This window comes from Stylophora pistillata, chromosome 5 (genome assembly GCF_964205215.1).
Source record: "Stylophora pistillata chromosome 5, jaStyPist1.2, whole genome shotgun sequence".
NCBI classification, from domain to species: domain Eukaryota; kingdom Metazoa; phylum Cnidaria; class Anthozoa; order Scleractinia; family Pocilloporidae; genus Stylophora; species Stylophora pistillata.
This window is the reverse complement of record NC_142523.1, coordinates 2,781,901-2,808,629: the sequence shown is the minus strand read 5'-3', so window position 1 is coordinate 2,808,629 and position 26,729 is coordinate 2,781,901. Positions and strand designations below refer to the sequence as shown.

The 26,729-nt window shown below is 40.0% G+C and overlaps 1 protein-coding gene across 6 annotated transcripts in view; it reads right to left on the bottom strand.

Annotated features, from left to right (window-relative positions):
• Window positions 1-26,729, bottom strand: part of LOC111319963 (hemicentin-2-like) — a 95,562-nt gene that overhangs the window by 21,271 nt on the left and 47,562 nt on the right. For 4 of the 6 annotated variants that reach the window (XM_088761376.1, XM_088761377.1, XM_088761379.1 and 1 more), the window contains 35 exons: window positions 25,952-26,197; window positions 24,915-25,160; window positions 23,858-24,103; window positions 22,540-22,785; window positions 21,880-22,125; window positions 20,882-21,127; window positions 20,332-20,577; window positions 19,808-20,053; window positions 19,371-19,616; window positions 18,938-19,183; window positions 18,291-18,536; window positions 17,636-17,881; window positions 16,577-16,822; window positions 16,020-16,265; window positions 15,341-15,586; window positions 14,726-14,971; window positions 13,807-14,052; window positions 13,203-13,448; window positions 12,734-12,979; window positions 12,099-12,344; window positions 11,450-11,695; window positions 11,058-11,303; window positions 10,288-10,533; window positions 9,351-9,596; window positions 8,751-8,996; window positions 8,151-8,396; window positions 7,232-7,477; window positions 6,528-6,773; window positions 5,492-5,737; window positions 4,485-4,730; window positions 3,260-3,505; window positions 2,560-2,805; window positions 1,794-2,039; window positions 1,078-1,323; window positions 313-558 (listed from right to left, as the gene is read on the bottom strand). In XM_088761376.1, coding sequence (XP_088617502.1) covers window positions 313-558; window positions 1,078-1,323; window positions 1,794-2,039; window positions 2,560-2,805; window positions 3,260-3,505; window positions 4,485-4,730; window positions 5,492-5,737; window positions 6,528-6,773; window positions 7,232-7,477; window positions 8,151-8,396; window positions 8,751-8,996; window positions 9,351-9,596; window positions 10,288-10,533; window positions 11,058-11,303; window positions 11,450-11,695; window positions 12,099-12,344; window positions 12,734-12,979; window positions 13,203-13,448; window positions 13,807-14,052; window positions 14,726-14,971; window positions 15,341-15,586; window positions 16,020-16,265; window positions 16,577-16,822; window positions 17,636-17,881; window positions 18,291-18,536; window positions 18,938-19,183; window positions 19,371-19,616; window positions 19,808-20,053; window positions 20,332-20,577; window positions 20,882-21,127; window positions 21,880-22,125; window positions 22,540-22,785; window positions 23,858-24,103; window positions 24,915-25,160; window positions 25,952-26,197 — 8,610 coding nt within the window. The remainder of the gene's footprint in view (window positions 1-312; window positions 559-1,077; window positions 1,324-1,793; window positions 2,040-2,559; window positions 2,806-3,259; window positions 3,506-4,484; window positions 4,731-5,491; window positions 5,738-6,527; window positions 6,774-7,231; window positions 7,478-8,150; window positions 8,397-8,750; window positions 8,997-9,350; window positions 9,597-10,287; window positions 10,534-11,057; window positions 11,304-11,449; window positions 11,696-12,098; window positions 12,345-12,733; window positions 12,980-13,202; window positions 13,449-13,806; window positions 14,053-14,725; window positions 14,972-15,340; window positions 15,587-16,019; window positions 16,266-16,576; window positions 16,823-17,635; window positions 17,882-18,290; window positions 18,537-18,937; window positions 19,184-19,370; window positions 19,617-19,807; window positions 20,054-20,331; window positions 20,578-20,881; window positions 21,128-21,879; window positions 22,126-22,539; window positions 22,786-23,857; window positions 24,104-24,914; window positions 25,161-25,951; window positions 26,198-26,729) is intronic. The other 2 variants (XM_088761380.1, XM_088761378.1) reach the window with 2 other exon arrangements.

The following is a 26,729-nucleotide window of genomic DNA, read 5'->3' as shown; positions in this document are numbered from 1 at the left end:
TTGTGTTGTCCTTTGCCAGGCGGAACTTAACGCGAAAAACTCGAAGCGACCAGCGAATGATAATTGAAAGTCATAAAAGAATAGTTTAACTCAAAAGTTAAAACAAGTAACGTATTTTCACTTCCAAAGATGCCAGTTAAGAGAGGTTGCTTAAACATCAAAGGCTATATCACGTTAGACGTAGTTTCTATATTTTTGTCGCTTTTTGGCTTCAAATTCCAGCGAAATTTTTAGTTTAAAGACTGCTCTACATTACTGAAATGTTTATCCCTTAGGAAAATTTATCAATTGGAGGCTATGAAGTAAACTTACACTGTACATCAAGAGAGGCACTAGCAGTGACATTCACACCCAGTCCATTCACTGCCGAACAGTGATATACCCCAGACTGATTTCTTTTGACGGAAAACCTCAGCACATTTCCGCTAGCCACAGTCATCCCATCTTTCATCCACGTTATCGTCGGAGTTGGGTTCCCAGTGGCAGAGCAATGAAAACTTACTTCATTACCTTCTCGAACAGTCAGATCGCTTGGTATTACTGTAAAGCTTGGTGCAACTGGAAATTACATAAAATAAGTTCAGCGGAGTCCGGCTATCTAGATCAACATAAGCAAGGTGATGGGCATTCGAGAAAATGAGGTTAGTGACACCTTACATTCTCTTAATTTTCGATATAAACTACAGTATAGAATGATTTTGCCCACGGCCAATTAATAGACCCCCCTAAAGCTTATCCAGTTTCCACAGAATGAAGCTACAGCCTCTCCCCCAGATGAAATGCTAGTCTACTGTAGGGTCCCCTTAGGCAATTTGGCAATACACACTAATTAAGAAGTACTTGTGTCAAGTTTTTTCGTTGTGATTACTGTTTCTAGCATCAATGGAGCTGACCAACCCAATTATTGAAAACAACCTATGAATATCTTCCAAATTCCATGTCAACTTTATTTAATTTGGTCGTAAGAATCCATCGACACAAATGATTTGCGATCGAATTATTGTTTCCTTCACTGTGATCATTATACTTTGTTTCACTGACTCCAACAACAGTAGCGCCGCACCAAGCTATACTTACATTGAACATCAAGATGGACGCTGGCATTGACAGTCACATTTAATCCGTTCTCTGCAGAACACCAGTACTCTCCAGATTGATTCCTATTCGCTTCAAAGCTCAGAGTTTCTCCTTCAGTCACAGTCTTTCCATCTTTTGACCAAGTTATCTTTGGAGATGGGTTCCCTGAGGCATTGCAGTAAAATGTTGCTTTGGCTCCCTCAATAACTGTCTGGTCAGCTGGTGTTGAGATCAAACTTGGCGCAACTGAATATAAAATAAAGAACGGACAAAATGTGCAGTTATATCGTCAAGCAGTACTTTCAATTCCAATAGTATCTAATGTTCAGGCATTTCAAGGTTCCTCTCTCTTTCTTTTGTGTTAGTTAGGTCGTTTGCCGTGTGGAACTCACATAAAAAACCTTAAAGTAGAAATCCAAATGATAAATTAAAACCACAATGGACTACTTGGAATCATTGAAGAATACACGAGGAAGAAAAGCATAAAAAATTTCAAAAGTGCAAGGAATCGCCTATTCTCCTTGGTGAATTCCACTCACTTCCAGAGATCCCAATTACATCAAAAACAACAACACGTATGGGTTAGTTTCTACATTTTTGTCGCCTTTTAGCTTCAGGATGGTTCACGTATAGCTTTAGTTTTAAGCATGCTTTACATTACTGAAATGTTTATCCTTTGAGAAATTTAACAATTTGAGGCTTTGAAGTAAACTTACACTCTACATCAAGAGAGGCACTAGCAGTGATATTCACACCCAGTCCATTCCCTGCCGAACAGTGATATTCCCCAGACTGATTTCTTTTGACGGAAAACTTCAGCACATTTCCGCTAGCCACAGTCATCCCATCTTTCATCCACGTTATCGTCGGAGTTGGGTTCCCAGTGGCAGAGCAATGAAAACTTACTTTATTATCTTCTCGAACAGTCAGATCGCTTGGTATTACTGTAAAGCTTGGTGCAACTGCAAATTACATAAAATAAGTTTAGCGGAGTCCGGCTATCTAGATCAACATAAGCAAGGTGATGGGCATTCGAGAAAATGAGGTTAGTGACACCTTACATTCTCTTAATTTTCGATATAAAGTACAGTGTAGAATAATTTTGCCTACGGCCAATTAATAGACCCCACTAAAGCTTATCCAGTTTCCACAGAATGAAGCTACAGCCTCTCCCCCAGATGAAATGCTAGTCTACTGTAGGGTCCCCTTAGGCAATTTGGCAATACACAATACTTAAGAAGTTACTTGTGTCAAGTTTTTTCGTTATGATTACTGTTTCTAGCATCAATGAAGCTGACCAATCCAATTACTGAAAACAACCTAAGAATATCTTCCAAAGTCCATGTCAACTCTATTTAATTCGGTCATAAGCACCCATCGACACAGATGATTTGCGATCGAATTATTGTTTCCTTCACTGTGATCATTTTACTTTGTTTCACTGACTCCAACAACAGTAGCGCCGCACCAAGCTATACTTACATTGAACATCAAGATGGACGCTGGCATTGACAGTCACATTTAATCCATTCTCTGCAGAACACCAGTACTCTCCAGATTGATTCCTATTCGCTTCAAAGCTCAGAGTTTCTCCTTCAGTCACAGTCTTTCCATCTTTTGACCAAGTTATCTTCGGAGATGGGTTCCCTGAGGCATTACAGTAGAATGTTGTTTTGGTTCCCTCGATCACTGTCTGGTCAGCTAGTGTTGAGGTTAAACTTGGTGCAACTGAGTATGAAATAAATAATAAATGAAATATTCAATCTCAACGTTCCACAATACTTTCAATTCCAACCGTATCTTAAGTTTATGGTTTTGTGTTCAGGCCTTCAAAGGCTCATCTTGTTTTCGTTTGTATTGTCCTTTGCCAGGCGGAACTTAACTCGAAAACCTCGAAGTGGACAAGCCAAAGATAATTGAAAGTCATAATAGAATAGTTTAACTCAAAAGTTAAGACAAGTAACCTATTTTCACTTCCAAAGACGCCAGTTAAGAAAAGTTGCTTAAACATCAAAGGCTATAACAAAGACTATATCACGTTAGTGGTAGTTTCTATATTTTTGTCGCTTTTTGGCTTCAAATTCCAGCGAAATTTTTAGCTTAAAGCATGGTTTACATTACTAAAAAGCAATGTTTACTCATTAAGCAAATTCGACGAATATAAAGTGTTCCGTAAACTTACACAGTACATTAAGAGAGGCAGTAGCAGTGATATTCACACCCAGCCCATTCTCCGCCAAACACCAATATTCCCCAGACTGATTTCGTTTGGCCGAAAACCTCAGCGTATCTCCTTGAGTCACAGTCTTTCCATCTTTCATCCATGTAATCGTGGGAGATGGGTTCCCAGTAGCAGAACAATGAAAACTTGCTTCATCATCTTCCCGAATAGTCAGATCGCTTGGTGTTGTTGTAAAACTTGGCGGAACTGCAAATTACAAAAATATGTTTGGAGGAGTCCGGCTATATGTATCAATATTACCAAGATGACGGCATTCGAGAAAGGAGTTTAGTGCCATGTTATATTCCTTCAGTTTTTTAAAATATACAGTATTATAACATAACCAACGTAAAGCGCGCGCTCTGATTGGTCAATTTAGCGTCCCCCATTTGCCCATGGGTGTACGCTGCTGACGTGAGCAAATGCAAAGACTATTTTTCCGCGCGCGCTTGTTTTTTCTGGTCGCGTAAAATTTGTTAAAAAAAAAAGGGAACTCTTTAGGTACAATGTATCAATGTTATGTTATAAAGCAAATGGTAAACACCAAAGCGTACACTATTGAGTTATGGATGCACTTAGGAGGTTTGCTAAGCACTCAAGAAGTTAGAGTCGCTCTCGGCTATTGCCTCGAGCGACTCTTACGCTTCTTTCGTGCTTAGCAACCTCCCGCGTGCATCCATAACTCAATAGTGTACGCTGTGGTGTTTACCATTTGTTAATTGCAGGAGCATAGATAGGTACTGGGAAATTGTCAGGGAAGTTTGATGAAATGCCGGGGGGGGGGGGAGTAACCTTGCGATGGACTGGCATCTCATCCAGGAGGAAGAAGTAATAATCCTGGTCGCTTCAGGCTATGGAAAACTTAATAAGCTTCGGCTAGGTGGACAACGTTATTAAGTGAAGACTTTGCCTTACCTTACCTAATAAGTTAGGAGTTATTTGTTTTTACGTTTTTTCGTTCTGATTACTGATTCCGAGGTCACTGGAACTGACCAATCCGATCATCGAAAACAAGCGGTGAATTACTTTTAAGTTCCTTATCATCTTTGCTTACTTTGGTAGCAAGCATTCATTGACACAGAAGATTTTCGATGGTGGTATTGTTCGTTTCCTTCACTGTGATTTGTTTACTTCGTTTTAATGACCGCAGCAACAGTAGCGCCGCACCCCCCTCTACAATACTTACACTGAACATCAAGATGGCCACTGGCATTGACAGTCACATTTAATCCATTCTCTGCTGAACACCAGTACTCTCCAGATTGATTCCTGTTCGCTTCAAAGCTCAGAGTTTCTCCTTCAGTCACAGTCTTTCCATCTTTTGACCAAGTTATCTTTGGAGATGGGTTCCCTGAGGCATTGCAGTAGAATGTTGCTTTGGCTCCCTCAATAACGGTTTGATCAGCCGGTGTTGAGATTAGACTTGGTGCAACTGAACATGAAATAAAGAATGGACAAAATGTGTAGATATATTGTCATGCAGTTATTTCAATTGTATCAGTATCTTAACTTATGTTTTAGGGTTCAGGCCTCCACAGGCCCATCTCTCTTTCTTTTGTTTTAGGTGTTTTGCCATGTGGAACTCAAATAAAGCGCCATCCCTGCTCGAGGGAGCAGGGATGGCGCAGTGGTGAGAGCACTCGCCTCCCACCACTGTGGCCCGGGTTCGATTCCCGGATCTGGCGTCTCATGTGGGTTGAGTTTGTTGTTGGTTCTCGTCCTTGCTCCGAGGGTTTTTCTCCGGGTCCTCCGGTTTTCCTCCCTCCGCAAAAACCAACATTCTAAATTCCAATTCGATCTGGAACAGTGGACAAGAATAGCCACCCAGTGGATGTCCATTGTTAAATCATTATTTATTTATTTATTTATTCATTATTTATTTAAATAAAAGACTTGAAGAAGAAATTCGAATGATAAATGAAAATCACAATGGAATACTTAAAAGGAAGAATAAACGAGGCAGAAGAGGATAAAAAAAACTCGAAAGTAAAATGAATTGCCTATTTTCCTTAGCAAATCCACGCACTTCCGGAGATGCCAGTTACATCAAAACCAACACCACGTAGTTGGTAGTTGTCGCTTTTTAGCTTCACATTTCATGGGCAGTTTTAGTATAAAGCATGCTTTGCGTTAGTGAAATGATTACTCTTTGGGAAAAAAATTTGACAATTGGAAGCTATGAATTAAACTTACACTGTACATCAAGAGAGGCACTTGCAGTGATATTCACACCCAGGCCATTCGCTGCCGTACAGCGGTATTCCCCAGACTGATTTCGTTTGGTCGAAAATCTCAACGAGTCTCCTTGAGCCACAATCTTCCCATCTTTCATCCATGTGATCGTCGGAGTTGGGTTCCCAGTGGCAGAACAATGAAAACTTGCTTCATTATCTTCTCGAACAGTCAGATCGCTTGGTGTTGTTGTAAAACTTGGCGGAACTGCAAATTACGAAAATATGTTTGGCGGAGTCCGGCTATCTGTATCAACATCATCAAGATGATGGGCATTCGAGAAATAACGTTAGAGCCGCGTTACATTTCTTTAATTTTTTAAATATACAGTAGTGCAGAGTGGTTTCGCTCACAAGCCAAATGATCGAACGCACTATTCATCGTAGTGAGATTTCGCAATTTGACGGTGCGCACTAAATTAGGAGGGGACGCGTTGACCTAATGGATTGTGCACTCGACTCCGGATCGAGATGTCCGGGTTCAAAACCTGCCAGGTGGCCATTGTGCTGTGTTCTTGGACAAAACACTTCACTCTCACAGCCCCTCTCCTCACCCAGGAGGGAAATTGTCAGTTAAGTTTGATGAAACGCTGGAGGGAGGGGGGGGGGGAAGCCTAGCGATGGACTGGCGTTTCATCCAGGGAGTGGTTATACGCCTGGTCGTTTCATACTATGGAAACCAGCATCAGCTCTGGCTGAGTGAACCACTCTATCGAGAATAGACTTTGCCTTACCTTACCTACTAATTTTGGAGTCACTTGTCAAGTTTTATTCCTCATGATTACTGTTTATGGGGTCGCTGGACCTGACCAATCCGATCATCGAAAACAAGCAATGAACTTATTGCAAATTCCTCGTCAACTTCGCTTACTTTAGGCGCAAGCACTCATTGATTCAGATGATTTTCGATGGAGGTATTGTTCGTTTACTTCTTTATGATTTGTTTACTTTGTTTCACTGACCCCGGCAACAAGAGCGCCACATTACCCTATACTTACATTGAACATCAAGATGGACGCTGGCATTGACAGTCACATTTAATCCGTTCTCTGCAGAACACCAGTACTCTCCAGATTGATTCCTATTCGCTTCAAAGCTAAAAACTTCTCCTTTAGTCACAGTCTCTCCATCTTTTGACCAAGTTATCTTCGGAGATGGGTTCCCAGAGGCATTACAGAAGAATGTTGTTTTGGTTCCTTCAATCACAGTCTGGTCAGCTGGTGTTGAAATCAAACTTGGTGCAACTGAATAAGAAATGAGAAATGGACAAAATGTACAGTTATACCGTCAAGAAGTAATTTCAATTGTAACAGTATCTAGGGTTCAGTCCTTAAAAGCCTTGTCTCTCTTTCGTTTGTGTTTTGTCCTTTGCCGTGTGGAACTCAAATAGAAAAACTTGGAGTAGAAATTCAAGCAAATGATAAATGCAAATCATCAAGGAATAGTTGAGATGAAGAGTAACGAAATGGAGAAAGATCAAAAGGAACTCAAAAGTAGAATAAGTCGCTTTTTTCTTACCTAAATCCCATTCATTTCCAAAGAAATTGGCTTTTACATCAAAAACAGTATCACGTACATGTAGTCGGTAATTTTTTTTATTCTTATCACCTTTTGGCTTGACGTTTTACTAAAGATTTAGACATTACTGAAATGTTTAATCTTTGAGTAAATTCAACGAATGTAACGTGTTACGTAAACTTACACAGTACATCTAGAGAGGCACTCGCAGTGATATTCACACCCAGTCCATTCTCAGCCAAACAGCGATATTCCCCGGACTGATTTCGTTTGGCGGAAAACTTAAACACGTCTCCCTGAGCCACAGTCTTCCCATCTCTCATCCATTTTATCTCAGGGGTTGGGTTACCAGTAGCAGTGCAATGGAATCTTGCTTGATTATCTTCTCGAACAGTCAAATCACTTGGTGTAGTTGTAAAACTTGGTGGATCTGCAAATTACATACGCACGGCAGAGTTTGGTTATCTTTATCCTAATCTTCAAGAGGATTTAGCTAGTTTCATGTTTGATTCTTCACAATTAAAAAAATATGCAGTATTGAAGAGAGGTTTCACTCATGATGTTAATCAGTTTCAGGATAAGCCTCTGACAATTTGCCGGTATACGCTAATAGACCTTTTTACAGTTGTGGACTTGGTGGCCAAGCCTTTGAACAGGAGTGAGGCTAAGGGTGACCTTGTTATGATACAGATGTTGCTGCTTTTCAAATGCAAATTCCTTTGTTATCATGCTAAGTAGATACTGGTCTCTATCACAACAATGTCATCCTTAGCCTCACTTCAAATCAAAGGCTTAACAGCTAAGTACACAACAGTAAAATGGTCTATTAAGGAGCGCTTTGTTTTGGGGTTTTTCATTTCGCTGTCATTGCGGTTACCAGGATCACGGAAATTCACCGATTCAATTATCGAAAACAAGAAATGAATACCTTATCAATTCCTCATCACCTTTTCCTGCTTTGGTCGTAAGCTCTGATTGACACAGATGATTTTCTATAGCATTACTGTTCGTTTTCCTTCACTGCCAATTTTTTTACTTTGTTATACTGACCCTGGGAACAAGAGCGGCGCTGAAAATGAAAGTTGACACCTTACTATACTTACACTGAACATCTAGAGAGGCACTGGCATTGACGGTCACATTTACTCCATTGTCAGCCAAACACCAGTATTCTCCAGATTGATTTCTGTTGGTAACAAACATCAATTTTTCCCCTTTGGTCACAGGCTTGCCATCCTTAAACCATGTTATCTCTGGACTTGGGTTCCCAGTGGCAGTGCAAGTTAATACCACCAAGCTACCTTCTGTTATGGTTTTGTCCGTAGGTTTGACGGTAAAACTCGGTGCATCTGTGATAGAATACAAGAAACATTGACATCCACTTTCAAACGCTTAAATCTACAGATCTTCATTTAAATTGTCCGCACTGTCAGCCGAACGTTTCAAAAAATTTCAGCTTTGAGAATCTTTTTGTCTGAAATCGTTGTATCGTTAACTCTATTTAAAGATGACTACGTCAGGCGGTAATCAGCTGGGAGATTTGAAATCACGTGCTCAATTTGATCTAACCGCTGAATTAACCATTGGTTTAAGTGAGACCAAAAAACACATGGTCGGTTAGACAGAGACAACTTAGAGAGGAGGATACAAATATCGCTAACGATGAAGAGGATCATAGGAAAATGCGACTAGGCAAAACTTACACTGTACATCGAGATGGGCGCTTGCATTGATGGCCAGTTCTACTCCATTCTCAGCAGAACACAAGTATTCCCCAGAATCATTCTTGAGAGCTGTAAACTTTAAAGTGTTTCCTGAAGCCAGTATATTTCCATCCTTAGTCCATGTTATACTAGGTGCTGGGTTTCCTGTTGCGGCACAATAGAATGTAACTTCTTCGCCTTCCATGACGGTCTGGTCAGATGGTAGGGTAGTGAAACCAGATGAGACTAAAATGATAAAATGGAATATGCTGAGCTTAGATAAAACGCAGATAAGACAGCGAGCATTAACCCGAATGTACAGTACCGTTTGGCGCTTGCTTGGTGCGCGTCGAAGTCCCACGCCCTGCAAGCGCGAGACACACACACTGCGCGTCATTACACACAACTGCATCTAGTTAAAAAACCATGTGTGCGAGTGTAAAGTCAAGTGATTCCCACGATTACACGCGCTTAACACGCGTGGGAGTGCTCCAATACACGCGAGCAGTACCATCCTGTTCAGTAATAGCTCACAGATGACGTCAAAAAATGGTAAAAACAAGAAACCTTCGCGAGGTATGCATTAAAGCACCTACTCACACTGAACGTTAAGAAAAGCACTGGCATTGGCCTTGACTCTCAAACCATTATCCGCAATACACCAGTACATTCCAGAATCTTTCTTGTTAGCTTCTAGAGTATATGATCTTCCTGTGGCTACAGTCTGGCCATCTTTCATCCATGTTATCGTTGGAGTGGGATTCCCAGTAGCTGAGCAGCGGAAAGTTGCATTGTGACCCTCAGCCATGGTCAGGTTTGTTGGAGTTACGGTCAAAGTTGGTGGGTCTGTGGCAGAAAACAAGCGCTTATGATAAGCCCGTGCATTGGAAACAGAACACAGCATAGATGCAGAGAGAGACCAAAAGCTCTTAAGGGACCAGTTAAGTCATTATCTATCGACTAAGGGGCGGGGAGAAGGAGGGAGTTTTGGGGTTAAAGTGGTTTTCAAGGGGAACGGAGGGGGGATTAATCGTCGCCAACAGAGTATAAATGGAGAAAACTGACTGCTAATTAATTGTTAATGAGGGGGAGGGGGGGGGGGTCATAACAATACAACAGATATTGTTAGATATTGATCCTTCAGAAAGGATCAGGTAAATGTTACCGTTCCTCAATCAAAATTATCCGACCCCCCCCCCCCCCCACCCCTAGAGACAAATAATGATCGGTCCCTTGTATAGGATAGAGATGGGTGAGGGGGAGTGAGAGGTTATCTGGTAGGTAAACGCCCCTTATTCTAATTTTAGTTACGGAAACACAAAAATCAGAATTACATCAACCTCATTTAAGAACAAAGAGTGATTTCTGTAGGATACCCTCTGATCTGCAAATACTATGAAGCTCTCCCTTTCATTCGGAGATTACAAATTTTAACAACAACAACAACCGTGAGGCTGCACCTCACTTTTTTCTTCCTTTTGACAGGATTGGCAAAAAAAAAAAAAATATTGTGACAGTCTATCTTCACCATACTTACACTGTACGTCGAGATGAGCAGTCGTTTCGATAGGATCACCCAGCCCATTATCCGCAAAACACCAATATTTTCCAGAATCATTTCGGTTGGTTTCAAGACTCAAGGTGTCTCCCTCCGCCACAATTTCCCCACCTTTCAGCCATGACATCTTAGGAGTTGGGTTTCCAGTGGCAGCACAGCGAAAGGTTGTTTTCGTTCCTTCCATAACAGTTTGGTTGCTTGGTCTCGTAGTAAAGCTTGGTGGAACTGAAAACAAATCACACCCAAGGGCTTAATTAATATTTTCTGCAGGAGGGCAACTGGTTTTCACAGGCGGGCAAAACTGTTTGAACTGAACTTCTTTTTAGGATAAACTTTCCTCCAGACTGTCAAATCAGGTGGGCAAAACCATGCTCACAACCGGTCAATTTGCCCGGTGCCCAGGCCCTTAATGAAACCCCTGGACACCTGGTTGTAGTTCATAGAGCACATTTCCACTTCACGTTGTAAAACAAAAAACCTTTCAAAATGGCCCATCAGAACGAAGAAAAAAAACTTCAAGGAGTCAATCAAAACCTTAGGTTAAGCGGGTCTCAACTTCGCAACTGATTTGTTGTGAGGCTTCGCAACTGATTTGTTGTGAAGGCGGCGGAGTTTTCGTGACACATCACACAACGAAGGAAACTGAAACAATTTAATCATTGCTCACAGGCTCAGTTCGATTGAGCTGCTTTGAATTGTTTATAAGGACTTTATAGTTAGCTTCAACTGGTCAGCAGTAATCTACTTACACTGGACATCAAGATTGGCGCTAGCATTAACGGCAGCTTTCAAACCATTCGCTGCCGAACACCAGTATTCTCCAGATTGAGTTCTGTTGGTTTTCAAGGTCAGAGTATCTCCCTCGGCCACAGGCTTTCCACCTTTGATCCATGATATTTTGGGAGTTGGGTTACCAGTGGCTACACAACGGAAGCTTACCAAATCTCCTTCGATAGCAGTCTTGTTCGTTGGCTTGGTGATAATACTTGGTGAGACTGTAATGGGTGAATTACAGAGATATTAAAAAAGTGTACAGTTTGAGTCATTTGATCAACTTTCACATTTTTTAAGCTGTTTCGATAGCAATCATATGGTACTGCTTTAAAGAAAAAAGTACTCCGAGCATTGTTTCCAAACTTACATTGCACATCAAGATAAACAGTTGTATTGATAGTTTCCCCCACTCCATTCTTGGTCAAACACCAATATTTCCCAGAATCATTTTTGCTGGTTTCCAGGCTCAAAGTGTCCCCTTCCGCCACAGTCTTTCCATCTTTAAGCCATGAAATGTCAGGATGGGGGTTCCCGGATGCAGAACAGCGGAATGTGACGTTCGTTCCTTCGATGACAGTCTGGTTGCTTGGTCTCGAAGTAAAACTTGGTGGATCTGAAATAAGAGATGAATTATACATGATGTTCGTATCTGTCACTTAATCGACTTTGTTTGTCGTGTTCGCGAAAGAGAAAACATTTTGGTAGACTGCCAGAATATGAATTTAATATACCAAAGACGTACGAACAAAATAATTGGGAGAACAAATACCCGTGAATAAAGAAGATTAAAAGGGATCGTAAATAACAACATTGAAAATCACATGCACAATCCATGAGGTATTTTACTTAGTAGCAGCTACATTCAACACATGTTGTGAGCTCTTACTGAGACGGAGAACACTGGTAATGGTTTGTCAGGGAGGAGCTAAAGACAACTACGGATGTGGAATAATTAACTTAGATTGCAATCAAAGGTTTACTGATTTTTTCTGCTGGTTCAAATGTATTGTACTTACACTGAACATCAAGATTAGCACTGGCATTAACAGCAGGCGTTAATCCATTCTCTACTGAACACCAGTATTTTCCAGATTGAGTTCTGTTTGTTTCAAAGCTCAGTTTGTCTCCTTCACCCACATTCTCCCCATCTTTAATCCATGTCAACTTTGGAGTTGGGTTCCCGGTGGCAGTGCAATGGAAGGTTACTGTATCTCCTTCAGCAATAGTCTCGTCCCTTGGTTCGATGATAATACTCGAGGAGACTGAAAGTAAAGGAAGAAAAGCAAATAAGAAAACGTATCTTCAAAGATTAGGAAATGGATTAAAAACAATTAACAAATACCCGAAAAGTAAAAAGATAAAGAAATAGAGATAAACTAATATAAAGAAACGAAACGGACATCGCTTTGTCTAAAGCTTAGATAGAGACTTACAAAAAGGTATGTTCATCTTTTCGACAAAAATTTCCTCGACGGAAATCTCCTGCGAAGGTTTACGGATTTGAAATACATATAGTGTTCCAAAACGCACATCCGAAAAATGAAAACATGAACTGAAGTATAATGATTCTTTGCTGTTTAAGTGTTTGAAAAGGATTCTTTTGAACACTTTACAGAACCCATTATGTTATCAGTTTCTACGTAAAACTTACATTGTACGTCGAGATAGGCCGTCGTATTGATAGCTTCACCCACTCCATTTTTAGCCAAACACCAATATTTCCCAGAATCATTTCTGCTGGTTTCAAGGCTCAGAGTGTCACCTTCTGCCACAGTCTTTCCATCTTTAAGCCATGAAATCTCAGGAGTTGGGTTCCCAGATGCAGAGCAGCTGAATGTGATATTTGTTCCTTCGATAACAGTTAGGTTGCTCGGTCTCCTAGTAAAACTTGGAGGAACTGAAAAAAGGAGAAATCATACATGAAGTTTTGCGTCACTTTTGCAAAAGAGACAACAAAATGGTGGATTGCCAAAAGTAGGAATTAAAAACTTCAGAGAGGCACTTTAATGCGATAGTTTGTCAGAGAGGAACCTAAGACAACTACGGATGTGGAAGAATTCACATACACTGCAATCAAAGTTTTACTCATTTTTCTCCTCGCACAAATATGTTGTACTTACACTGAACATCAAGTTTAGCACTGGCATTAAGAGCAGACGTCAATCCATTCTCCGCTGAACACCAGTATTTTCCAGATTGAGTTCTGTTACTTTCAAATTGCAGTGTTTCTCCTTCACCCACAGTCTTCCCATCCTTGGTCCATGTAATCTTTGGAGTTGGGTTCCCAGTGGCAGCACAATGGAAGTCTACAATTTCTCCTTCGGTAGCAGTCTTGTCCGTTGGCTTGATGATAAGGTTCGGTGAAACTTAGGGGAAAGGAAGAAAAAAACAAATGAGAAAAAGTGTCCATCCTCAAGGATTGAGTACTGAAGTAAAAAACAATGGTAAGTACATAGAAATAAATAAATAAATAAATAAATAGAACAACGGAAGCGGACATTGCCATGTCTTAAGCTTAGATAAAGACAAAGCATGATCATCTGTTAGACGGAAATTTCCACGAAGGAGATCTCCTCCGCATATTGCGTTCCTAAACAGGTAAACGAAAAATCACAGATGAAATGAACTTATCAATTTTTTTCAAGCGTTTTGATCGGATTGTATTAAACGCTTGTTACAGAGTAAATTATGTTTAAAAATTATCAGTTTCTATATCAAACTTACATTGTACATCAAGATAGGCCGTCGTGTTGATGGCTTTACCCAGTCCATTTTTGGCCGAACACCAATATTTTCCAGAATCATTTCTGCTGGTTTCGAGGCTGAGTGTCTTTCCTTCAGCCACAAAACTTCCATCTTTCATCCATGTTGTAGTTGGAGTTGGATTTCCAGTGGCAGTGCAAAGGAAAGTGACATTCGTTCCCTCGATAACTGTTTGGTTGCTTGGTCTCGCAGTAAAGCTTGGTGGAACTGTAACGCAAGAGAAATCATACAAAAAGTTCATATTTGTCAGTATGTTAAAAGAAGTTGTAGTCTGATCGTCCGGGTGAGTGTAGTCCTGAGAAGGACTGTTGTCGGTGGCAGTGACTGACGTTTCGACAACCTGTGCGGAAGTCATCATCAGAGTCAAGTGACTTCCGCACAGGTTGTCGAAACGTCAGTCACTGCCACCGACAACAGTCCTTCTCAGGACTACACTCACCCGGACGATCAGACTACACCGTCACATGTTACCCCCGGGTTCAAACCATTTACTGCATTATGTTAAAAGAATTAGATCACAAAAATTGATGCAGAATTTGGTGGAGAATAACCCTCAGTGTTTCAACTGCCATGAGTAACCAAGACAATATTATGCAGAATATCAAGCAGATAAGTGTTGCGAATAAACAAGAATATTGTTTAGGGGATTATCATCTGATCCAACTGAATCCCAAATTCTTCGAACTAACATCACAAAAACTGTATGACAGACAGTAGGGAGAATTAGTGTATAACAAACAAGTGAATAGTGCTTTTCAGGCGGCTACAAGATATTGGCTCAGTTAGTTAGAAACGCGTAGAGAGTAAAAAATACATAAAAAAGGATTCCAATCAACAATTTCCTGCTTTTTTTCTCCGAGTATTCGGCTAAAGTACTTACATTGGACATCAAGACTGACGCTAGCATTGACAGCAGATTTAACTCCATTCTCTGCTGAACACCAGTATTTTCCAGATTGAGTTCTGTTGGTTTTAAAACTCAGTTTGTCTCCTTCAGCCACAGTCCTGCCATCTTTCATCCATGTTATCTTTGGAGTTGGGTTCCCAGTAGCAGTGCACTGGAAGGTTACCGTATCTCCTTCAGTGACAGTCTTGTCCGTGGGCTTGGTGATTATACTCGGGGAGACTGAAAGGAAAAGGGAGAAAAAACAGATTAGAAAAAGTGTCCATCTTCAAAGATTGGGTCCTGAAGTAAAAAAATAATAAGTTCAAAGAGATAAACAAATAACTAAAAAATAGAGATAAATAAATGAACAAACAACGGGAGCGGACATTGCTGTGTCTTTAGCTTAGACAGAGATTTAGAAAAGACATGTGACAGTGATCTCCTCCGAAGGTTTCCGAATTTGAACTGTTTGTCGTGTTCCAAAACACGTAAACCAAAAAGGCTCAACTGCACTGAACATATCGATTTGTTTTTTAAGTGATTTGATAGTAATCTCTTAAACACTCTTTACAGCGTACAGTATATTATCAGTTTCCATATCAAACCTACATTGTACATCAAGATAGGCCGTCGTATTGATAGCTTCGCCCAGTCCATTCTTGGCTAAACACCAATATTTTCCAGAATCATTTCTGCTGGTTTCAAGGCTGAAAGTTTCTCCTTCAGCCACAGAAGTCCCATTTTTCATCCACAATATAGTTGGAGTTGGGTTTCCAGTGGCAGTGCAGAGGAAAGTTACATTCGTTCCTTCGATAATAGTTTGGTTGTTTGGTCTCGTTGTAAAACTTGGAGGAACTTTAGTAGAAGAAAGATCATACAAGAAGTTATAATTTTCAGTATGTTAAAACAATTAGCTTACAATAATTGAATTTTTTTGTGCAGAATTATCCTAAACTCTTCAAATCCCACGAGTGACCAAGACAGAATTTCTCCTTAGAGAATAAATGCAGACGATAAAGTAAAAAATTAAGAATTATTGTTAAGGGATTATTAGTTGATTCAAAACCAATTTCTTCGACCTATTATCATAAGAATGTTATGGAAAACAGTAAGTAGAATTACCAATAACATGTTGGGAGTAAGGCGACTATAAAATATACACTCGGTAAATCAGAAAAACAGTAAAGAGGAATGATAAATCAATAACGATTTGAATCGACAAAAAAGGATTGCAATCAATAATTTTCCTGTTTTTTTTTTTTTTGGTATTACGTTAAAGTGTTCTTACACTTGACATCAAGACTAGCGCTAGCATTTACAGAAGACTTCACTCCATTCTCTGCCGAACACCAGTACTTTCCAGACTGTGTCCTGTTGGTTTTAAAACTCAGTGTGTCTCCATCCGACACAGTCTTCCCATCTGTAGTCCATGTTATCTTTGGAGTTGGATTTCCTGTGGCATTACAATAGAAGGTTACCAAATCCCCCTCGGTAACAGTCTTGTCCGTTGGCTTGAAGACGATACTCGGAGAGACTAATAGAAACGATTAAGTGAAATGTAAAACAAATGGTACATTAACGAGCTAAGTCAAGATTTGTACATCTTGAAATATTAAGCGTAAATCAAATTTTTATTTGCAACATTTTCTAATCGTTTCGACGTAAGCCATCTTTGTGTGCTTTCGGCTTTAGCAACTATGATTTCAGCACATCAAGAAAAGACAGTTGGGTTGCACTAGACGTGGATTTTTTTTAAACATGATTCTTTAATGTTGTAGTCATGATCTTTCTTTAAAGAGAAAAGTTTTCCCTGGGTTTTTTCATTTTTTACTTTACCAAACTTACACTGAACATCCAGATAAGCCGTTGTGTTGATAACTTCACCCAGTCCATTCTCGGCCAAACACCGATACTCTCCAGAATCATTTCTGCTCGTTTTAAAGCTGAGAGTCCCTCCTTTCGCCACAGACTTTCCATCTTTCATCCACTTAATAGTTGGAGTTGGGTTCCCAGTGGCAGTGCAAAGAAAAGTTACATTCGTTCCTTCGATAACAGTTTGGTTGTTTGGTCTCGTAGTAAAGCTTGGCGGGACTGAAATAGAAGAGAAATCATACAAGAAGTTCATAATTGTCAGTATATTAAGAAAGTTAGCTGATAATAATCGTGCATAATTATGCTAAGCCCTTCAACTTCCATGAGTTACCGAGACAGAATTACTCCTTAAAACATAAATACAAGTGATAAAGTAAAAAAAAAAAAAAATACTGTTAAGGAATTATTAGTTGATTCAAAACCAAATTCTTGGAACTATCATTATAAGAATTTTAATTTTATCAACTGAGTTGATAAAGAAAATTGGCCAACGTAAAGAGTTTTAAGGCTGATGTTTCGAGCGTTAGCCCTTTGTCATTCGCTCTGACGGTACATTAGTGAGCTAAGTCAAGATTTGTACATCTTCAAAAATTCAGCAGAAATCAAACTTTTCATTTACAACATTTTCTAATCGTTTCGACCCAAGCCATCCTTGTGAGCTTTCGGCTTTATCCTCGACTCCTCGATGTTTGTTGATTAAAGACGCGTTAATGAAAACAAAAATTAACAAGAGAAACGACCACTTCCGTGTATAAAGCTCATGTTGCCTGGATGTGAATGCCTGAAGAAAAGACACCATTCTCCTACAAATAAACTTCTTTACCAGGAGTACATAAGGATGTGATCTAAGTACTGATTTTATACATCAGCTGAGAATTTAACACATCAAGAAAAAACAGTTGGGTTGCATTAAACATATGGATCTTTTTCAACATATTTCATTATTTTTGTAGTTATGATCTTTCTTTTCAGAAAAAGCTTTAATTAGTTTTTTTTTTTTTTTTACTCTGCAAAACCGTTTGTAAGGCTTACATTGTACATCCAGATAAGCCGTTGTGTTGATAACTTCACCCAGTCCATTCTCGGCCAAACACCGATATTCTCCCGAATCATTTCTGCTCGTTTCAAAGCTGAAACTCTTTCCTTCCGCCACAGAATTTCCATCTTTCCTCCAAGTAATGGTTGGAGTTGGGTTCCCAGTGGCAGTGCAAGGAAAGGTTGCATTCATTCCCTCAACAACAGTTTGATTTGTTGGTTTCGAGGCAAAGCTTGGTGGGACTAAATTAAAATAAAAACAGCATAAAAAAGTAAATAATAACCCAGTAAAAAACAAAGATGTTTTACAAATCGACAGTGGTTTAGCGCGGTCTGTACTCTTAACGAGAACGATATTGGTCATCACAGTGGTCACAATGTTGTAGACCTACAATGCAAAACAATGGCTGCAACATTTTGACTACTGTTTTTTACCACAATATTTTACCACAATATCGACGTCAATTGAAATGAAACGATTCTTTCAGTGCGTGACAAGTTGCATTATACGTCAACGCGAGCAGCGTTGAAAGTACTCTTATCGACAACGGCAACTTGGCCAATCATATTGCGACATTACTTCGAATAATGGTAAAATAAAAAAAAAAATTGGACTTCAATTGAAAAATTGTTAAAATGCTATTGTACTTACACTGTACATCAAGATCGGCACTGGCATTAACCGAAGACTTCAATCCATTCTCTGCTGAACACCAGTATTTTCCAGAATGAGTTCTGTTGGTTTCAAAGTTCAATGTGTCTCCCTCACCCACAGTCATTTCATCTTTGATCCACGTTATTTTTGGAGCTGGATTCCCAGTCACATCACAATGGAAGGCTACCATATTTCCTTCAGTAACGGTTTGGTCAGTTGGGTTGACGATAATGCTTGGAGGAACTTAAAATAAAGGGTGAATAAGAAAAAGGAGAAAACTTGATCATATACAAGAAAATAGCGAAGAGGTCCTCGTTTGCCCCTGGTTCAACTCTTGCTTTGTTTTTGAAAAGTGTTTCTAAGGACAGATCCAGGAATTCTTGATAAGGGAAGGGGTACCACGCTTTGGATAAAAAAATAATATTTCTTCTTTACCCTTGAGCCTCAACATGCAATACTATCACTGCAACAATTTTGGTGTCACACAAGTAGTAAAAATACCCAAAGGCCTTATGGGGAGGGGGAGTGACGAGTTTCAGAACCTCCGCTGGACCATGCGCCAGTATCCGCCAATGGTTTCGACACGATTGTCATAAAACTCTAAACAGAGCACACTACTTTGTCAGTTTCTTTACAACACTTACATTGTACATCAAGATAGGCTGTGGTATTGATAGTTTCACCAACTCCATTCTTGGCCGAACACCAATAATTTCCAGAACTGTTTCTGCTCGTCTGAAAGCTGAGAGTGTTTCCTTCAGTCACAACATTCCCATCTGTCATCCACGTTATGTTTGGAGTTGGGTTTCCAGTGGCATTACAATAAAATTTGATTTTTGTTCCTTCCACAACAGTTTGGTTGGCTGGTCTCCACGTAAAGCTTGGTGGAACTGTAAAAAATGATGAATCATTCGTGAAGTATAGGGCAGCAGGAGAAACGAAAACAATAGCTCGGTAAGTGATCAAAACATAAAAGAGGGAAAATTAGTCAAGAAGTCACAAGGATTAAAAATTGAAATATAATTGACAATTTCCTGTTTTTTTTTTAGTTTCCTCGTATAATGTTAAAGTACTTACACTGGACATCCAGATTGGCGCTAGTATTTACAGAAGACAGCAATTCGTTCTCTGCCAAACACCAGTACTTTCCAGATTGAGTTCTGTTGGGTTTAAAGCTCAGTGTGTCTCCTTCAGCTACAGTCCTCCCATCTTTAATCCACGTTATCTTTGGAGTTGGATTCCCAGTGGCCGTACACTGGAAGGTTACCATATCCCCCTCTGTGACAATCTTGTCCGTTGGTTTGCTGATAATACTCGGGGAAACTAAGTGATGATTTAGAGAGATATAAAACACGTGTTCAATTAAGAAGCTGAGTTAAGATTTGTAGATATGATCTATAATCGCTTGCCTCACCTTTTTCACATTTATGGTGTTTTGGCACATACACAAAAACAGCCCAGTTGTCATAATCTTCCTTTAGGAAAAATTTCAATTTTTCTTTTTTTAAACTTACATTGTACATCAAGATAGGCAGTTGTGTTGATAGCTTCACCCAGTCCATTCTTAGCCAAACACCAATATTTCCCAGAATCATTTCTGCCGGTTTCAAGGCTGAGTGCCTTTCCTTCAGCCACAGAAGTCCGATCTTTCATCCACGTTATAGTTGGAGTTGGGTTTCCAATGGCAGTACAAAGGAAAGTTACATTCTTTCCTTCGATAACAGTTTGGTTGCTTGGTCTCGTGGTAAAGCTTGGTGGAACTGAAATATAGGATAAAAAAAAAAAAAACAGAGTGAAACCACTTTTTCGTTGCGGTTTTATACATTAGAATGGTGATCGTTCACGAAGAGGAAAATGAACTAAACAAACAAAGGTCCCATAAACGCTAATAGGCGAAAAGTGTTATGCAAATACTACATTGTTACAGCTGTAGACTAACAAAAAGCGTTTCATCACGTCTGCGCATTTTCTTAAAAAAACCTTCTGTCGGACTCGTAATGTGCTAAGTACTATCGTGGTATAATTTTGATGTACTTACACTGAACATCAAGATTAGCACTGGCATTAACAGCAGACCTCAATCCATTCTCTGCTGAACACCAGTATTTTCCAGATTGGGTTCTGTTTGTTTTAAAGCTCAGAGTGTCACCCTCAGTTAAATTCTTCCCATCCTTGGTCCACGTTATCTTTGGAGTTGGGTTCCCAGTGGCATTGCAGTGAAAGACGACTACATCCCCCTCAGTGACAGTCTTGTCAGTTGGCTTGATGGTAATACTCGGTGCGACTGAAAAAGGATAAACTGGGAAGATTAAAACGACGTTCATAAAAACATTCTTCTTTAGCGAGCTACCTTTACTTAAGTTTACTTTCAATTTTTAAATTTCAATTTTTTTCTTTCAATTTTTTTTTTTTTTTTTTTAACTGAACTTGCCATTGGAAATCCTTGCCTTTGCAACCCTCGCCATTCTTGTTCTCGTTAGATATATTCTTGCCCCTACAATGTTTGCCTTCTGTTCTTTTACTATTTCATTGGCCTATATTATCCTTCATTAACCTATATTAACCAACAATATCTATCACGAACTTACATTGCACATCAAGATTGGCACTAGCGTTGACAGTTGGATTCAGTCCGTTCTCTGCCCGACACCAGTATCTTCCTGTTTGATTCCTATATGCATCAATTTTTAGAGTGTTTCCCTGAGCCACAGTCTTCTCTTTGTTAATCCAGGTCACATTTGGGACTGGGTTTCCAGTAGCACTGCAGTGGAACGTTGCTACGCTACCCACTTCAACAGTCTGATCAGTCGGTCTGACTGTTATACTTGGTGCGACTGCGAATAAATAAATAAAGTTTGGATAATTACAACATGTTGTAAATGCACAGCAACGTTTGATTGATTGATGTATTTCTTTATTTCACTGTTTTCAGTCAAATAACGTCTCAAGTACAAGGCGCGTGGACAGTTATTTAGATAAATAAGTAATTAAGAAAAGTTACTGTTTAACTAGAATGATATTGTACCTCTTATTTTGGGGGAGGGTTATTTTTCAAAAAACAAACGCGCTAATAAGGTTAAATTGGCCGATTATCACGTATTCGAGCCATTTCTATTTGAGAATCGAAACATTTCCACAGTTAAATGGGTTTTGCTTCACTGCTCTCGTTAATCGGTTTGCCATCCTCTCGACCAATCAGATGCGTTACTAAGTATAAATCGTGCCTTATTCATTCCTGTTTTTTCGCATATCAGTCAGTTTTTCTCGCTTCTGTGACATTTTCCTTTGTTGTAAATGGCTGTCGTGATAACTGTGGTTTTCGTTTATAGCATGCAATAGAAATAGCCCATTTCCTGTTTTTCAAAGCCAGCCCTAGTGCTCACCCTTTCGTACCATAATAAGTTTTTATTCATATGCAAATTAAACTCATCTTCATACAAGTGGTTGAGCACCAGGCCTAAAAAATTATTCAGTTCCAGTCCTTACTCGGAAACCTGATTTTGGAGTATCCATTTAAGTCACAACCATTCGGAAATGGCCTATTCCCTCTGACAAGTAGTAATCAAACCAAACCTTTCATACTTACACAGTACATTCAGATAACCACTAGCATTTGCAGTAGTTTGGAATCTATTTTCTGCCACACACCAGTAATATCCGGACTGATTCCTGTTGACTTCGAAGCTAAGGTTACCTCCTTTACCCACAGTCTTCCCTTCCTTGATCCAGTATATGTTTGGTGTTGGGTTGCCAGTGGCAGCACAGTCTAATGTGGCTGTTTCTCCTTCGAGGACAGTTTGATTTACTGGTGTAGTTGTTAAGCTTGCTGGAACTACAATGGATTAGACACGATTACTGCATTAAGTATTACCGCCTCCCGGTTAGCTCAACTGCTTTAGAGCGCCAGACTGTTGTTCGGGAGGTGGAGGGTTCGAGTCAATTTGGTTAGGCAGGGGACGATAAAGAACCCACTCACGAGATTACTGTGATGTGGTCTGACCTGTTTAATGGGAATTGGGGGGAGGGGGCACCTTTAAATAAGTTTCCTTCGATTTATACTGTAAAACTGCTTGATGCATTGCGGCTAAAGTCCTCCGAAAGTGTTGTGATGCGCCTTTGAGTGAATATAAAGAAAAGGCGCAATAGAAGTAATAAATGTTATATTGTTACAACTAGTGTGTGCGTATATTTACCGCTAAATCACGCGCGGTTGTCAGATATCATACTTTTATCATGTTTTACTCACACTGTACATCAAGATAAGCGCTAGAGTTGATAGCCGGACCCAGTCCATTCTCCGTCGAACACCAGTATTCTCCAGATTCACCCCTATTCGGCGTCAAGCTAAGAGTTTCCCCACGAGCCACAGTTATACCATTCTTGATCCATGCTATCTTTGGGGTTGGGTTACCGGTAGCATTACAGGTAAATGTTACGTCATCATCCTCTGAGACAGTTTTGTTGGAGGGTTTTATGGAGAAGCTTGGAGGATCTATAAAAGTACAGATTGAGTCAGTAAGTTTCCAGCTAGCTTATGACAATTTATTCCGGCAAATTTAAAAAGATATGGTGTAAAATTGAGATGCGCTAGTCTGATGATTTCTAAATCTAGAGAGGATTTGTGAAAAAAAAAATAATAACTAAAGCATTTTCTTACGCTGCGTTCACACTTGGTGCCCGAGCATTACTGCCAAGGCACCGGCACAAAATGACGCAGTGTTCCGAAACTAGGCACGTGACATATCAGTGCCCGGGTCAGTGCCCGAGTGCAAGGTCAATACCTTCAGTGTCAAAACTAATCTCGAAATGCATCAGTTTTTCTTCACCTCTCTCTTAAACATTCCAGTTAGGTACCCGTCATTATCTGTTGCTTGGTGCTTGAAAAGGGTCGGAAGATTTCGGGGGCGGGGAGGGGGGGGGTTAAAGGTTTTAAGGAGGGGATCATTCGTCACCAGCAGAGTATACAGAGTATAAAGGGGGGATAGGGCTGTAGAAAATTGACTGCCAATGAGGGGGTCGTTAGAATACAACAGTGCCCTAGGGGGGAACACGTAAATTTTAACTATGACACAACCAAAAGACTCCCCTGCTCCCCCCTCTCATGTATAATTTAATTTAATTTAATTTAGTCCATTTTCACAGCATTAAGTTTTGCAGTGGGGAAGGACTAGAAAGGAACATAGGAACCATTCGTGCTAGTCCACCCTCCCACCCATCCCACCCCAGGGGACGACATCCATCACACAGTAATCTCGTGTGCGGGAAATTAATGTCTCCTACCCCCAACCCTGCAGGAGACGGGACCTCCATTTATTCGTCCCTATCCGAGAAGACTAGAATATCTAACCATTTCTTGATGTTACAGAAAGGTAGCAAATTCTTCTCAATTATTTTAAGACCCTGAGTGTTGCTTCGGCCGGGACTCGAACCCTCGACCTCCCGCACAATAATCCAGCGCTCCATCCATTAAGCTAACCGGGAGGCGGTCCCGTAAAAACAGTTGCAAAAAAAAAAACCTTGGTTGGGAATGATTCCAACACGTTAGCTGCTAAATTAATACTCACACTGTACATTAAGATGAGTTCTCGCTTTGACAGTGACATTCAACCCGTTATTTGCCAAACACAAGTATATTCCGGAATGATTCCTCAGAGCTGTAAACCGTAGTGTATCGCCATAAGCCTCAGGTTTCCCATCCTTAATCCACGTTATCCTTGGTACAGGATTACCAGTCGCGTCGCAATGGAGAATCACTTCATCAGATTCATTGACCGTCTTGTTCACTTTTTCACTCACGAGACTTGGTGCGACTGAAAGTAAAGAATATTCGATGTTACTAGCATCAGTATCCAAATTCTCCATACTGTTCTCTAAATATTTCCCGAGGTGCTGACTGGGAGAATTTATTTAACAATCGAGAGCTTCTTTAGTTGGTAATCATTTCCTTTATTCTCCTGACCTTAATGTGTGATTCGGGGGTGATATTGCAAGGAGAAATTAAACGGCAATCCTTTCACAGCATCCAAACGTACAGTTAAACTATTGTAAGCGGAAACCTACAGGAATGGAAAAAGTCTCCAACAGTCAAAATTTCAACTACCGTTATATCAGGTAAATGATGCTGTTCTACAATCCTTGACCTAATGGCAGCGCTTCAAGCTGCGACCATTGTGCTCGCTCTAGCGTGTAGTCGAACAATTTAGCGAGTTAGCGGCTTGTGTTCGGCGGTCAAGCGGTACGTTCTGACGTTCTTATTATCTAGTGTCTGTAGACTAAGTTGGTGACCATTTTTTTTTTTGAAGGAGGGGGCGGCAACGCTATGAATGGCACATTTGGAAAAAGTTGAGCTTGGGGCCCTATACCGCAATGCTCATAACATTAACGAAGTTTGCCCAACTGCGCTGGGAAAATGGGGCAATTGCTTAGAGTATTACATTACATAATATCCAACGACGTTTGCCCACCTGCGCTAGGAAAACGGGGCACGTGCTTAGAGCACTATATTACATAATTTTCATGATAAAAGTTTCCTAATTTTCGCTTAAATGCAGAAAGCATTGGCAAAGGTAAACCATGCTCATTTCAAAGTGTGGAAAAGTTGTCTGCTTTAAAATTACTTACAATGCACATCAAGATAAGCACTAGCATTGACAGTGACATTGAAGCCATTTTCTACTGAGCACCAGTACTTCCCAGATTGGTTCCTGCTCGCCGTGAATCTAAGAGTCTCTCCAGATCCCACAGTCATCCCATCTTTAGTCCATGTTACCTTTGGGGTTGGGTTACCAGTGGCAATACATTGGAACATTGCTTCATCAGACTCAATAACTGTTTGGTTACTGGGTTCAGTGGTTAGACTTGGTGCAACTGCAACAGAGCAAACCCGTTGTGATGCAATGAAAGGATAGCCAAAGGCATGAGTGGCAGGGGGTGCCTTGGAAAATCGAAGGTCTCGTAAAGTTTTTATTTGATCTATAAATCTCGTTAGAAGTTTTGATACACTCAAAAGTCTTTTGTAGTTGGTTAATTTACGCCTAACCCAAGGTCTCGCTCAAAATCTTGCTAAAGAAGTTTAGATTTACTTCCGTGAGTGATAGACATGTCTAAGATCGCTGTCATTTGAAAATATCGCAACGTAGAAGCTGATACACATAAAGTTAAGAACAGATGCAAAGGAGGATATCGCACCTTTGCGTAAAGCGTCAGAGAAAACAAGTCTCAGTTTCGGTTTCTGATTCTCAAACCTATGGTCAAAGCCGTGGTGCTGCGTCGTTGGATGTATTAGAAGATAATTTGGTATTATAAACTGAGTTGATAATGCAAATTGACATAAAAATTTTCTAAAGCTGCGTTTTCGAGTGTCTTTGTCAGAGCGACTGGTCAAAGCATCCCACAATTCTGGGATTTTGCCATTCGTCCCCTATATAATACTGTAGCTTGTGCTTTTTAAAAACAAGTAGATTTTGTAGAATCAAGTGAAGTCAAACAACAATAGCTGGAGAATGTCAACTACACTTGACAGTCTTGATATCTGTGATACATTTTAGAATTACAATTACAGAATTGTGCGCATACTTCTCAATTAAAAATGTTCCCAAAACAATCGCCTTAACACAAATAATACGGAAAAAAATACAAACTGTTCCCATTCTACTTACAAAGCACATCAAGATATGCACTGGTGTTAACCACTGTCTTTAAGCCATTCTCAGCCAAGCACCAGTAATCGCCAGAATCATTCCTATTGCTTTCAAATCTTAACATCTCTCCATGTGCCACGGTCTCGCCATCTTTGTACCATGTTATTGTTGGCTTTGGGTTTCCAGTAGCGTTGCAATAAAACGTTACTGAGTCCCTCTCTTGTACTGTTTGGTTAGCAGGCTTGTTCATAAATTTTGGCAAATCTATAAGAGAAGTTCAAGAAAAAATCCCTGTAAATACTATTGCTTGATTTTAGGCTATGATTCCTTCTTGCCAAAACACTCAGCTTGCTCATGCCCTAGCGATCGGTCTGCTTGGTGAAATAAGGCCTCGAGAGGTATTTATAAAATCTAGCTGATAGCAGGAAATTGGATTTGACATTTGCACAAGGATGGTAAAACAAAAAGGGATGGCAATCAGGAGCACCCTAACGAGGAAGAGGCCACCATAGCAGATCAGCCACACCCAGTGTCTTATAAGTTACCTCCTGGTATAATAATAATAATAATAATAATAATAATAATAATAATAATAATAATAATAATAATAATAATAATAATAATTTAGTAATGGACTTTTCACTGGGTGGCTTTTCTTGTCCACTGTTTCCAGATCGAATTGGAATTTGGAATGTTGTTTTTTGCAGAGGGAGGAAAACCAGAGGACCCAGAGAAAAACCCTCGGAGCAAGGACAAGAACCAACCACAAACTCAACTGTCATGTGACACCAGGTCC